Source organism: Prionailurus viverrinus, chromosome C1, assembly GCF_022837055.1.
Source record: "Prionailurus viverrinus isolate Anna chromosome C1, UM_Priviv_1.0, whole genome shotgun sequence".
NCBI lineage: Eukaryota > Metazoa > Chordata > Mammalia > Carnivora > Felidae > Prionailurus > Prionailurus viverrinus.
This window is the reverse complement of record NC_062568.1, coordinates 27466482-27481531: the sequence shown is the minus strand read 5'-3', so window position 1 is coordinate 27481531 and position 15050 is coordinate 27466482. Positions and strand designations below refer to the sequence as shown.

The 15050-nt window shown below is 40.6% G+C and overlaps 1 protein-coding gene across 23 annotated transcripts in view; it reads left to right on the top strand.

Moving 5' to 3' along the window:
• The first annotated feature begins 8713 nt into the window (after positions 1-8713).
• Positions 8714-15050, top strand: part of ABI2 (abl interactor 2) — a 125520-nt gene continuing 119183 nt past the window's right edge. For 7 of the 23 annotated variants that reach the window (XM_047872781.1, XM_047872779.1, XM_047872764.1 and 4 more), the window contains exon 1: positions 8715-9052. In XM_047872781.1, coding sequence (XP_047728737.1) covers positions 8936-9052 — 117 coding nt within the window. In that variant the 5' untranslated portion in view covers positions 8715-8935. Of the gene's footprint in view, positions 9053-15050 lie in introns of all 23 variants that reach the window. The other 16 variants (XM_047872776.1, XM_047872774.1, XM_047872773.1 and 13 more) reach the window with 4 other exon arrangements.

Genomic DNA, 15050 nt, shown 5'->3' with positions numbered 1-15050 from the left:
ACACTCTACACAAAAACAAATTTTAAATGGATTAAAGACCTAAATGTGAGACCTGAAACCATAAAAGTCCTAGAAGAGAACACAGGCAGTTACTTCTTTAACGTTGGCTATAGCAACTTCTTTCTAGATATGTCTCCTGAGGCAAGGAAAACAAAAGCAAAAATAAACTTTGGGACTACATCAGAATAAAAGCCTTCTTCACAGTGAAGGAAACAATCAACAAACTGAAAAGGCACCTATAGGATGGGGGGCGCCTGGGTGGCTCAGTCAGTTAAGCGTCCAACTCTTGTTTTTGGCTCAGGTTATGATCTCACAACTTTGTGGGTTCAAGCCCTGCTTGGGATTCTCTTCTTCCTCTCTCTCTGCCCCTCCCCGACTTGTGCTGTCTCTGTCTCTCTCAAAATAAATAAACTTAATGGGGCGCCTGGGTGGCGCAGTCGGTTAAGCGTCCGACTTCAGCCAGGTCATGATCTCGCGGTCCGTGAGTTCGAGCCCCGCGTCAGGCTCTGGGCTGATGGCTCGGAGCCTGGAGCCTGTTTCCGATTCTGTGTCTCCCTCTCTCTCTGACCCTCCCCCGTTCATGCTCTGTCTCTCTCTGTCCCAAAAATAAATAAACGTTGAAAAAAAAAAATTAAAAATAAATAAATAAATAAGTAAATAAACTTAAAAAATAAAAGGCAACCTATGGAATGGGAGATTTGCCAATGACATGTGATAAAGGGTTAGTATCCAAAATACATAAAGAACTTATACAACTCAAAAAAACAAGTACAAGTAATTCAATTATAAAAGGGCAGAAGGCATGAATAGACATTTTTCAAAAAAGACATCCAGATGGCTAATAGCCACATGAAAAGATGCTCACCATCACTTATTATCAGGAAAATGCAAAGCCAAACTACAATGATCACCTCATACTTGGCAGAATGGCTAAAATCAACACCACAAAAAACAGGTGTCAGCAATGATGGGGAGAAAGGAGAATCCTCTTGCACTGGTGGTGGGAATGCAACCTGGTGCAGTCACTCTGGAAAACAGTATGGAGTTTCCTCAGAAAGTTAAAAAGAGAACCACCCTACGATCCAGCAATCACACTACCGGGTATTTACCCCCCAAAAATACAAAAACACTAATTTAAATGTATACATGTACCCCCATATTTATAGCAGCATTATCTACAATTGTCAAATTATGGAAACAGCCCAAGTGTCCATCAGTTGATGAATGGATAAAGATGTGGTGTATAGATATAGATACATATACATATACACGTATATAATGGAATATTCGCCATAAAAAATGAAATCTTGCCTTTTGCAATGACATGGATAGAGCATGAGAGTATTATGCTAAATTAACTAAGTCAGAGAAAGACAAATACCACATTAAATTCCACTCATATGTGGAATTTAAGACACAAAACAAGCAAAGGGAAAAGAGAGAGACAGAGGCTAGCCAAGAAACAGACTCTTAACTATAGATGATGGGGATTAAAGAGTGCACTTGTGATGAGCACCGCGTGATGTATGGAAGTGTCGATTACTATATTGTGGACCTGAAACTAATACTACACTGCAAGAAAACTGGAATTTAAATAAAATCCTAAAAAAAACCCCTCTGTTTGTATTTCTCCTATGTACTGTGTAATATCTCTAACAGGAAACATAATTGCACAAAAAGGAATTGTTTTACATTTCATTGAAATATATATATTCCTTCACTGAAATATGTTATTACATATATAAAATATGTATACATATATATCCAACTTGGTATTGCCTGAAAAAATCATATGGCAGCCAGAAAACTAGTTTTGAGTTTCTCAAGGTAAAAAAGGAAAACATCATGGGGCACCTGGGTGGCTCAGTTGGTTATGCATCCGAGTTCATCTCAGGTCATGATCTCACAGTTTGTGGGTTTCAGCCCTGCGTCTGGCTCTGTGCTGACAGCTCGGAGTCTAGAGTCTGCTTCAGATTCTGTATCTCCCTCTCTCTCTTCTCTCCCCCCACTCGTGCTCTCTCTCAAAAATAGATAAACATTAAAAAAAAAAAAGGAAAACATCACAAAAGTATCTTCATGAAGAAGGAAGACATTCTTATTTAATAGTTTCCAAGCATTTAATGTAAAAAGAGGAAAATGGACAATTATTACAGGAAATACTTTGTGCAGATAGGAAACAGCTGGTTTTATTCTTTAGGTGCCATAGATGCTACTCTTTAATAGATTTTAAAAATTTATGAGAAAATCCATTTACACTAAGTACTGATTGACATTCTTAATAATATTAAGGATACTAAAGCTGATAGGTTGATGCCATTTAAAAGAGAGAGGGGTGCGTTGGTGGCTCAGTCGGTTGGGTGTCTGACTCTTGATTTCTGCTCCAGTCATGATCTTGAGGTTTCATGAGTTCCAGCCCCATTTCAGGCTCTGAGCTGGCAGCACGGAGTCTGCTTGGGATTCTCTCTCTCCCTCTGTTTTCTGCCCCTCCCTCACTTGCACTGTCTAGTTCTCTCTCAAAATAAATAAATAAACTTAAAGAAAATTTCAGGGCAAAGAGTTAATAGTGAAAACAATGGTTATGGTTAATTAGCATGTCAGTGGTGTGCAGAAAGAATCTGAGTGGAAAGTCTGGAGTGAATGGGTATGTCTCATAGATGTTGTAAGATGAGCAATGTAAACAGTTCAGTTAAACAACATTTATTTCTTTAATTTCTTAAGAAATTAACAAATCCTTAATTTCTTCACTTAAGGATACCGTTACTAGAATGATATACATCAGAGGAATTCCACATAGTATGTCTTTATTCCAGCAGAGGAATTTGACACTTTTTCACCAGTCTTATGACTACAATGATGAAATATTGAATAATTGTGAATCCCTTAAGGTCCATTTAGAACTGGCCAAATTTAAGGTACAGTCGTTCCCGCTATCCACAGTTTCACTTTCTGTGGTTTCAGTTACCAGACATCAACTGCAGTCGGGAAGGAGATGCCTATTGCTACATTGCAATGCCTACCTCATTCACTTTACTTCATCTCATCACATAGGCATCATCTCACATCATCTTAAGGTTGAGTACAGTATAACAAAATATTTTGAGAGAGACATAGCACATTCATATACCTTTTATTACAGTATAATTGTTCTATTGTTACTTGTTATTAATCTCTTACTGTGCCTACTTTATAAATTAAACTTTATCCTAGGTATGTCTGTATAGGAGAAAATAGTATATGTAGGGCTCAGTACTATTCAAGGTTTCAGGCATCCACTGGGGGTCTTGGAAAGCATTCCCTATGGTAACAGGGGACTACTGTATACTAACAGTAGTCTGAACAACTAAGTGACGTTTATAAGGGTAAGCCATCAGGCTCTTCTTTTTTGCCTTGATTTGTTCAACATGAGGGTATGATGAACCCGAAAGTTTTGCTTATCAGATCTGTAGATGATGTAAAACAAGATTATTTATTTCCAGAGACGGTAATGAGGATTAAAGTTTTGGCCAAAGCCAAGTTATAATTTATTGGTTATAGAGAACTGCAATTTGGGGCACCTGGGGGGCTCAATCTGTTAAGTGTCCAACTCTTATACCAGCTCCGGTCCTGATCTCAGAGTCCTGTGTTTAAGTCCTGTGTTGAGTTCCTGTGCTGGTGTGAAGCTTACGAAAGAGAGAGAGAGAAAGAGAAAGAAAAAAAGAAAGAAAGAAAGAAAGAAAGAAAGAAAGAAAGAAAGAAAGAAAGAAAAGAAAAGAAAAGAAAGAAAAAGAAAGAAAGAAAGAAAGAAAGAAAGAAAGAGGGAAGTAAGAAGGAAGGATTGCAATTCGATTTTTAAAAGAATCAACTGTACTTGGTATGACTGGATTAATATGTAAAAAATCCAGGAATATTTAATGCTTACTTTGAATCAGTGGGGTGCCTGGATGGCTCAGTAGATTAAGCATGTGACTCCTGATTTCAGCTCAGGTCATGACTCAGGGTTCGTGAGTTTGAGCCCTGCATCAGGCTCTGTGCTGACAGTGCAGAGACTGCTTGAGATCCTTTCTCTCTGCCCCTTCCCTACACTCTCTCTCTCTCACTCATAAAATAAATAAACATTTTTAAAAAAACGTTTGGGCACCTGGCTGTCTCAGTGAGTTCAGAGTCCGATTTCGACTTGGGTCATGATCTTGTAGTTCATGAGTTCGAGCCCCACATCGGGCTAGCTGCTGTCAGCACAGAGCCTGCTTCAGATCCTCTGCCCTCCTCTCTCTCTGCCCCTCCCCTGCTTTCTCTCTCTCCTCTCTTAAAAATAATAAATGTTAAAAAAAAAATCTATACTGCTTACTTTTAATCAAGCTGATGATAAAATTGCTTTAAAAATGTTACCTTGGGGGGCGCCTAGGCAGCTCAGTCGATTAAGCATCCAACTTCAGCTCAGGTCATGATCTCACAGTTCGTGGGTTCAAGCCCCAAGTCAGGCTCTATGCTGACAGCGTGGAGCCTGGAGCCTGCTTCAGATTCTGTGTCTCCCTCTCTCTCTGCCCCTCCCCTGCCCACTCTCTGTCACTCTCTCTCTCAAAAATAAAAAAATGGGGGTGCCTGGGTGGCTCAGTTGGTTAAGCATCTGACTTCGGCTCAGGTCACGATCTCATGGTTTGTGAGTTCGAGCCCCAAGTCGGGCTCTGTGCTGACAGTGCAGAGCCTGGAGCCTGCTTCTAGTCCTGTAATCTCCCTCTGCCCCTCCCCCACTCACATTCTATCTCTCTTTCAAAAATAAACATTAAAAAATAAAAATAAAATATAAAAATATTTAAAAAAATTTTAAAAATTTAAAAATGTAAGCTTGGGCAGTATTAATAAAAATATTTGCTCTAATTTTGGGAGATAATAGTTTCACTGGACTCTTAGAAAAGTAATCCATGTTTATTTTAGGAAAAGGATGAAATCAAAAATTCTTATAATCCCACCACTCAGATAATATATATACACACGATACATATATTTTTATAGAACTTCTAGTTGTCTTCCTTTTTGCTTAAATTATCATGGTGGCAGCTGATATCTATCTAAATATTTGGATCCTTAGATTCTGCTGAGTGGTTTTTAAGTTTTTATTTTAATCCCAGTTAGTTAACACAGTGTTATCTTAGTTTTAGGTGTATAATACAGTGATTCAACAGTTCCATATATCAACTGGTGCTCATCAGGACAAGTGCACTCCTTATTCCCCATCATCTATTTAATCTGTCCCCTCACCCACCATGCTTCTGGTAACGATGAGCTTGTTCCCTATAATTTAAAGACTCTGTTTCTTGGTTTGTATTTTTTTTTCCCTTGGATGATTTATTTCTTAAATTCCACACATGAATAAAATCATGTAAAATCATATGCTATTTGTCTTTCTCTTATTTCACTTAGCATTATACTCTCTAGGTCTATCTATGTCATTGCAAATGGCAAGATTTCATTCTTTTTTTTTTTTAATGGTTTAATAATATCCCATTGCGTGTATGTTTGTATTACATCTTTATCCATTCATCAATTGATAGACACTGGGGTTGCTTCCCTATCTTGCCTATTGTAAATAATGCTGCTGTAAACATCGGGTATACTATCCCTTTAAATTAGTGTTTTTGTACTTTTTGGGTACCAATACTACAATTACTGGATCATAAGGTAGTTCTATTTTTAACTTTTTGAGGAAACTCCATACTGCTTTCCCCAGTGGCTGCACCACTTGGCATGCCTACCAACAGTACAAAAAGGTTCCTTTTTTCCCACATCTTTGCCAACACCTGTTGTTTCTTGTGTTGTTGATTTTAGCCATTCTGAAAAGTGTGAGGTGATTCCTAATTGTCTGCTCAGTGTTAAAAGCTCCTTGCTTAGTGGTGATTCCCAGCTGCCAGAAATTACAATCATACACCTTCAGAGCCAGAAGGGCCATTTCATCAGCATTACCTGGGCCAGAACTATAAATTGGGTCAGACCAACTGAATCAGAATCTCTGCGGGTGGGTGCTAGCAATCCTATTTTTTAAAAATTCTTTTTAATGTTTATTTTTAACATAGAGAACACGCGAGCGAGCACAGGCACGAGCAGGGGAGGAGCGAAGAGAGAAGACAGAGGATCTTAAGTGGGCTATGTGCTTACAGCCCAAGGCAGGGCTTGAACTCAGGAACCATGAGATCATGGCCTTACCCGAAGTTGGATGCTTAACTAACTGAGCCACCCAGATGCCCCAACAATCCTCTATTTTTTTTTTTTATTTTTTAATGTTTATTTATTTTTGAGACAGGGAGAGACAGCATGAACAGGGGAGGGTCAGAGAGAGAGGGAGACACAGAATCTGAAACAGGCTCAAGGCTCTGAGCGGTCAGCACAGAGCCTGACGCGGGGCTCGAACTCACGGACCGTGAGATCGTGACCTGAGCCGAAGTCGGAAACCTAACCGACTGAGCCACCCAGGCGCCCCCAACAATCCTGTATTTTTTTTTTCAACTTTTTTTTTTTTTAAATTTATTTTTGGGACAGAGAGAGACAGAGCATGAACGGGGGAGGGGCAGAGAGAGAGGGAGACACAGAATCGGAAACAGGCTCCAGGCTCTGAGCCATCAGCCCAGAGCCTGACGCGGGGCTCGAACTCACGGACCGCGAGATCGTGACCTGGCTGAAGTCGGATGCTTAACCGACTGCGCCACCCAGGCGCCCCACAATCCTGTATTTTAACAAGCCCCCAAAGTGATTCCATTCCATGCTGAAGTCTGAGAACAACATACCTGAGTTAAAACCTTTGTTTTTTCAGATAAAGAAGATCCAAAGAGGTTGTCACCAGTCAATTTAAGAAAGTACCAGTATTTTCAGGCAGTGATTCCTAGGATAACCATTATCCCTCAGGGAGATCTGTTTATTGGATTAATTGCTAAGAAGTATTTGAAAGAATGCTAGGTAGAAATAAGTATAATGGGGAAAGAGTCCGTTTACCACTTAACTTCACCTGGTGGGCTTATTACAGTTCAACACTTGCCTTTTGATTTACTCAGGTTTGAAACAAAAGTTTCATCCAATTTGTTTTATTCACTTGATTATTCATACTATTTTATTCCTTGAAGCAAGTTTATGTGTCATTTAAGTAACTATCCCATTCCATCACTACTGCTCTCTAATGAATCCCTAGAGTGTGACGCTACAACTTTCATTTTTAACAAGCTCCTTATACTTAAGTTTGAGAACCACTAAAGCAAAAGATGTTTGGGGCACCTGGGTGGCTCAGTCAGTTAAGCATTGGACTCCACTTCAGCTCAGGTCACGATCTCTCAGTTTGTGGGTTCCAGTCCCAAGTCTGGCTCTGTGCTGACAGTCTGGAGCCTGCTTGAGATTCTCTCTTTCTCTCCTCTCTCTCTACCCCTCCTGCTCATGCTTTGTCTCTCTCTCAAAATAAATAAAAAAACATGAAAAAAAATGTTTGAAGTGGTTATGTAAGAATAAAACTAGATAGACTGGACATTTTCAGTATTCTTTAATTTGGGTTCCACACTGAAAATTCAAAATAACTTGCTAATGTGTATATCATACACCCAATATAATAACACCAGAGATTGCTCCAAAAATTTGGGATGGCATAACATTCAAATGATTTTTCAAGGAAGTATAATATAGTTTGCCCCAGCATCTGGGAAAAAAAGGTGGCGGGGGAATCACCGTAGAAGGACAAAGATATCACAAAAAGCAAGAACGAGACCTGAAATAATGGATCCTGTTCTAAACTGCAAATGTAGTCAACCTTGATTTACCACGGTATAAATTAAGGTCATGGGCAACTCAGCAGTTGTCTAATATTTTAGGTTTTTAAAATTTTAGGTTTTTTAAAAGATTACATTGTGTGGAGTAGTCAAGATTCACAGTATGTGGGGAACAAGAACAGAGTAACTCCGAAAATCAAAATGATTTACCTTGAATTTTTGTAGCATTTAACGTTTTTCAAAGTGCTTTCACACATACTATTATCTTATCCATGTAGCAGCCATGTGAGTAAGAAAATTATCATCAGCAAAACCATTTTCAGAACTTTAAATACTGGATCCACGAAGAAAAAAGGCGTGGAATTGAACCAGAGAAATGACAGAAAAGGATGTCAGTGAGGAAGAGAATCATGGAGAGGGCAAGCACAAAAAGCTGAGGTCCAGGCGACAGGGAATTGAGAGCCGAACGGAGACTAACCTGGCCGGGTGGGGGTGGGGGCGATAGCTTTAGTGGGCAAATAAGCGCAAAAAAGCCTGGGTGCAGGAAATACGGGATTATGAAACTGGAATTTACTTATCTGTACCAAAGAGGATGGATAAGGTCAAGGAAGAAGAGAAAAATGGAAAGCAAGGCGCACTTAAAGCTGCACGGAACTTTTGTGGGCTGCTATCCTTCAGTCCAATGACCACGGAGTTCGGCCTCAGGTTGAGAATAACGCCAAGGGGAGTCGAAGAGGGCGCGGGCGGGAAGACAGCAGAGCCGGGTAGCGCGTTCACTCGGACCAACAAAAGCCGCCGGAGACACTTAGCGAGCCACGCAACTTGCGGGGGCCGAAGGGTTAACCGCGCGCCCGACTCCCGCGCGCTTCCCGGCCCCCACTCCCGCGGTCGCTAGGAAACGCCGAAAGTGGGGGAGGGGCGGGCGGCGCGGCGGAGGGTGGGAATCTTTTTCGGGCGCCCGGGGGCGGAGGGAGGGGAGCGCGCGTGCGCGCGCCCGTCCGTCCGTCGCCGCGGTGACCGTCCTCGGAGTCCGTCGGCTCGCGCCCCGCCCCCGTTCTGCTGCCCCCTCCCCTGTCGCGCGCGGGGGGTGTTTCTCGCTCCTCGCGAGTTGCCGCCGCCGCGGTCGCCGCTGCTCCTCCTCTCCCAGTCTTGGGTTTCCCAGGCACTGCTGCTGCCGCTACCTCTGCGGTCTGTATGAGGAGGAGGAGGATGTGAAGATGGCGGAGCTGCAGATGCTGCTGGAGGAGGAAATCCCGGGGGGCCGCCGGGCCCTCTTCGACAGTTACACGAATCTGGAAAGGGTGGCAGATTACTGCGAGAACAACTACATCCAGGTGTGAAGCACGTCCCGGCCTGGGCGCGTCGGGCCTCTGGTGGGCAGCGCGTGGGGGATCCCCGGGCCGGGGGCCGCGCTTGGGGGCGCAGGGCACGCGGGGCTGGGGCCGCGGCGGGGACCCAGCCTAGCTAAGCCCTCGAGGGCGGGGGAGGGGGAGAATAGGGTGGGAGCTGGGTCTGGTGAATTGGTGAGAAACCTCCGGCTGGAGGAAATTGTAGCTTTAAAACATTTTAAAAAGCCATGAATCAGTCCTCGTTGCGGTGTATGTGTCGTGTCCCCGCCTCTTCGCTTCTTCTGCCCTCGGCCGCCCCCGCACTCGGTACCCGTCAGTGTTCGGGATGGCGGTGGAGGCGGAGAGTGTTTCTTTCCATTTGACAGAATCCTGCTCCCCGATATGGCAGGGGTGTGGGGGGGATTGATGGATCACCCCCTCCCCCAAGCTCTGGAGGATTTTTAAGGGGCTATGTTGTTGCAAAGTAAAGTGCCTCAGTTTTATATTCATGTAAATGCCTCAAGAGACTGGTATTTTTGTTTATTTTTTAGTTTCTAGCCGGGGTTACTGTAGAAGAGCAGTTGTCTGTTGGAAGTTATTGCCATTTTCCTCCTTATGGAGAATGAGAAGCTGCATGATAATGAGCACCACCCCCCCTTCCCTCGACAATCCCGTTAGAATAGTTAATTTTCCTGTGGGAAAAAGAATTATAAGTATTTTTCAGCAAGGATTAGGAAATGATCCTCATGATTTAATTTTTCCCGAGATGGTTGGTTTGGTACAGAGACTCAGAGTGGTAACGCTGTGTGTATGTGTATGGAGGTGGGGTGTGTTGGGTGAGATGAGATCCAGCTGCGCCTGGATACAGCAAAAGATTCTGTGGATTTAAAAAAAAAATCCTTCTTGAAAAATTATTTGAAAGGGTAGGTTAAAACAGTTTGCAAATTAAGCGTCTTTTGTTTCTTTGTGGCTTATTCTGGAGTCACAGATTCTACCTCCATTTTTTCCCTTAACGTTTAAATTCTCTTGGGATAAAGGTGGAAATGGAAGAAGTGTGTTAAATTGTTCTTTCACTATGGTCTTCTCCCCCTCACCTCCCGCCCCACTCCCACCTCCATCTCTCCAGGCATCCTTCTTAATATCAGTTATATTGGGAAGCATTCTTTAGTCTTAGTGTAAACTAAAAAAAAAAGGTGTTGGAATTTATAGGTTTATAAATTTTGTAAGGATCACGTGGTTAATCAAGGATGTTATTGTGAGATTTTACTAAATTAGGTATATACTTAACTCTGTATTATCTTGTAGCAACGATTTGTATTGAAGAAGGGACCAGGCATAATCCAAGGCTTTTCCCTCCAAAGAGACTATTGAAACTAGTAGGAACAGAAAAAAATGTGTCTTGGGTCAGAGATTCATGCAAAAAAACACAGTGGTCCATATTTGGAGGGTGCTTCTTAAATACTGAGTGGGATAGAAAAGAGTCAAACATTAAGTTGTTCAGTGTTCAACTGCATGTATTCAAAAGTCTTGTATAGCTTGCCACTGTGTAAAGGGTTGATGAAACACACCTAGTGTCTACAGAATTTCATAGTGTAGTTAGTAGGAGAGGCTGATCTGTGAGCAAATGAATAGTGTAGTGTGTCAGTTTATACTCTAAGGGACTGAAGGTGGGGAGAAGGCCAGGAGGAAGATATGCTATTCCTAAGGAATTCACTGTCTCTAGGAGAGGCAAATCTAAAGGACTGAAGTGGTAATTCCATTGACTGCAGCATATTATGGGAGTTATAGGTCAGAAGAGAAACTGAGAATAGAAAAGTGATTGGGTAGCGGTTATTACCAGTAATAAAAAAATAAACAGATTTGTCTCTCTTTGGAACATAATTTTTATTATAATTTGAAGGTATAGTTTTCTTAGATTACAATTGATACATAAAGGTAAAGTACATGGATTAATAAAACTGAGAGGTTAAAGGGATTAAGGGTTGTCATCTTTTTAAATATTTTATACTATTCTGTCATTACTGTCACCATTATCTGTTTTAGCAATAGGACTAATAATTTAGTGTGGTTTTTTTAAATGCATAGTATAGCTATTGATTAATGGAATTAGATTTAAAAATATTTTTTCAGTTTAACATCTAAAATAGATTTTACAGGTTAGATTAGATTTTACCTCTTAGGTTATCATCTTTTTTATGTGGGTATAATATTGGTGTTTTTCTCTTACGAGATGACAGCTCTTACATGATTTGTTTGTAGTAAAGTTGATAAATGGAACATGCTGATAGTGGATTTGTGCTGACCTAGCTGTACATTTGACCCAACTGGCTCTCCTTGTGACCAAAGAACTGACCAGCAGGGTTTTGATGCTGCCTCTGACCCTGTAGAAAATGAAAATTAATTGGTTGTATATGATCACATACTCAGTTTAGCCTTGTTTTAGCATCATATCCTAACTACTAGCTCAAGTTAACCCAACACTTACTTTATTTTGTGGAAATGTAATTTTTGCCAGTAAAGTAGAAAAAGATAAATCTGTTGAATCATGTGTAACAAAGGGTAAGGGTCTTTGTTCAGTGTTCTTAAGTAGCTGGTTTTAAGCATAGGAATAGCCACATAACTAAGAAAAATAAGAATGCTCTAAATGTGGATTATATTTAGTGTGGAAATTGAGCAAAGGAAGGAAAATGATTTTGCTATCCTTCTGGAAACAACTGTATCGTGTTTAAATTGTTCCTAATAAAAATATCTTTCAGATACATTATCAGCATTAGGAGTGACCAGATACTGCCTGTGTTAACACCCACAATCTATAGGTAGAACAGCGTTGTAGACAACAGTGTTGTAGACAGCGGTTTTCCAGGATACTAATGCAGTTAGTTAGAAATTTAAAAATCATCTTTAGTAAAAATTTAGATGGTTTTTGTTTTATTATTTCAACCTCTAGAAAAAGTGACAGTAAAAATATTTTTTCTAAAATGTGATGCTAAGAGGCACCTGGGTGGCTCAGTTGCCTAAGCGTCTCTTGATTTCTGCTCAGGTCATAATCTCACAGTTTTGGGAGTTCAAGCCCTGTGTCGGGCTCTTTGCTGACAGGAAAGGAGCCTAATTGTGATTCATTCTCTCTCCCTCCCTCTCCCTCCCTCTCCCTCCCTCTCCCTCCCTCTCCCTCCCTCTCCCTCCCTCTCCCTCCCTCTCCCTCTCCCCCTCCCTCTCCCCCTCCCTCTCCCCCTCCCTCTCCCTCTCCCTCTCCCTTTGTCTCTCTCTCAATCACTCTCTCTCTCTCCCTCCCCCTCCCTCTCTCTCTACTCGTCCCCACTCATGCTTTCCCTGTCTCAAAATAAATAAACTTAAAATTTTTTAAAAATTTAATGAAAAAAATTACAACTAAAATTGCTGATATTTCCTGATTGATTTTAATTCTTGTCTGTGAAAAAGGACTTAATAATTGTTAAGGACTTTTGTAAAGATACATGTAGGACCTGTGTTCTTTTTTTCATTTATTAATATAAACATTGATACCTAATCTAAAAAGTTTCCAGAAATTTTAAACAATGTTTTGATTGACTTGGAATCTACATTTTTACAAATAGAAGAATTTTATTTTATTACTATTTTTTTTAATGTTTATTTTTGAAAGAGAGCGTGAGTGGGGGAGGGGCAGAGAGAGAGGGAGACAGAATTTGAAGCAGGCTCCAAGCTCTGAGCTGTCAGCAAAGACCTGACTTGGGGCTCGAACTCCTGAACCGTGAGATCACAACCTGAGCTGAAGTTGAACACTTAATTGACTGAGCCACCAGGTGCCCCAAAAGAGTTTTATAATAGTAGGAGTTGCTTTAATGTTTGGTAGATGAAATAAATTTATAGTTTTTACTTTCCTAGAGTAACTCTGAAAAACCAACTTATTATTAACATTTTTCCTTTCGTTAGATAAAATAGTTAATTGGTTTTTTGTTTTTTTTGTTTTGTTTTGTTTTGTTTTGTTTTTTAGTTTTTTTTATTTGTTTGTTTTTTAGATACATAGTAAAATCCCGTTGTCCATTATTTGGAGTAAGAGCAAAATCATCCAGTAACATGGTTTTGCTCAGAAGAACAGAAATTAAAAATGTACCTAAAGGGGTGCCTGGCTGGCTTAGTCCATAAAGCATGCAACTCTTGATCTGAGGGTCATGAGTTTAGGCCTCATGTTCGATGTAGAGCTTGCTTGAAAAGATAATAAAATAAAAAATACTTTATAAAAAATTTTTACAAAATGTGCCTTAAATTTTCTGTGAAATATATATATTTTTTGCTTTTGAGTAATAGAGATGTCATTAATGACTTCTGTTTTTTGTCTTTTTTAAACATTTTTTTTTTAAGTTTATTTATTTACCTTGAGAGAGTGAGAGAGTGTGTTCTGGGAGGAGCAGAGTGGAAAGGAGAGAGAGAATCTCAAGCATGCTCCATGCTGTCAGGGCAGAGCTCAACTCTGGGCTCCATCTCCCATGAACCATAAGATCATGACCTGGACTGAAATTGAGACTCTGATGCTTAACCGACTGAGCCACCCAGGTGCCCTCGTTTTTTGTCTTTATCAAAAAGGATACTCCCAGAATTCATTAAAAATTGCATGAAAAGTTTATAAGGAGTTACAGTTTATTTATAATGCTAAGACATTTGTTTAACTTGACACAATACCTTCTGAGTGTACAGTCTTCTAGTCCTATGGCATTGTTTTCAAGTTTTGAAGGAGATTTTGTTATAATACAAAAAAATCTGATACATACAGTTCTTAATTTCTAAATATTCAAACTATTGTATTTACATTAATTTTCTATTGCTGTTGTGACAAATTGCTACAAATTTAGCAGTTTAAAACAACACAAACTTACCATTTTATAATTCTGGAGATGGTAAGTCTATAGTAGGCCACAGAATTGGGTTCTTTCTGGAGGCTCTGGGGGAGAATCGGTTTCCTTGCCTTTTCCAGCTTTCAGGGACTACCTGCATTCCTTAGCTCATGACCTTCTTTAAAATTCCAAGCCAGCAGTGGCATCACTGCAACCTCAGCTTCTGTTTTCACATCTCTGTCTCTCTGCTTCCATCTTCACTTCCCCCTTCTCCCTCTGCTTCTGTTGTCACATTTTCTTTTCTGACTCTGACCATCTGCCTCTCTTTATAAAGACTCATGTGATTATATGTTGGGCCCATTCTGATAATCTTCCAATCTCAGGATCATTATCACACCTCCAGAATCCCTTTTTGCCATGTAACGTAACATTTTCACAGGTTCCAGGGATTAGGATGTGGTCATCTTTGCTGGGGGGTGAAGGTTGTGGGGGGGTGGGTGGTGGGGGGAGGAGGGAGGCACTATTCAGTTATAATATTTGAACATAGCTTTTCCTTCCTATATCAGTAATTGGCTGTAACCCTTTTGGTACCTAAGCCCAAAACCTTGGTACTGTCCTTGACTCTTATCTTTTGCATTGGATAACAAATGGCTCTGTCTTCACATGTCTGGATCTGACTACTACCACCTCTTCTGCTACCAACCTGGACCAAGATATGATTATCACTCAGTTAGATTATAGCAAAAGCCAGAGTGATCTTTTTTAAAAATCTAAATCAGATCATGTTCTGTTCAAAATACTGAGATTTTCTGTCTCATTCAGTTTAAGAACTAGAAATTAACATTGCCTACAAGATACAAATGATCTAGCTTTCTAGTCTTGAATCCTCTCCTAATGTAATTCCTCTTCTCTTTTGCTAATTGTGTTTCAGCCACATTGGCCTCTTTTTCTTTTCCTTCTTTTTTAATGTTTTATTTATTTTTGAGAAAGAGAGCACAAGTGGAGGAGGGACAGAGAGAGGGGGGTGGGCAGAGGATCCGAAGTGGGTTCTGTGCCGACAGCAGCAAGCCCAATGTGGGGCTCAAACTTGCCAACAATGAGGTTGAGCCACCCAGCTTCTCTGGCTCCTTTTCCTTGAACATAACAGGCACAGTTCTGCTTCCACATTTTTTTTT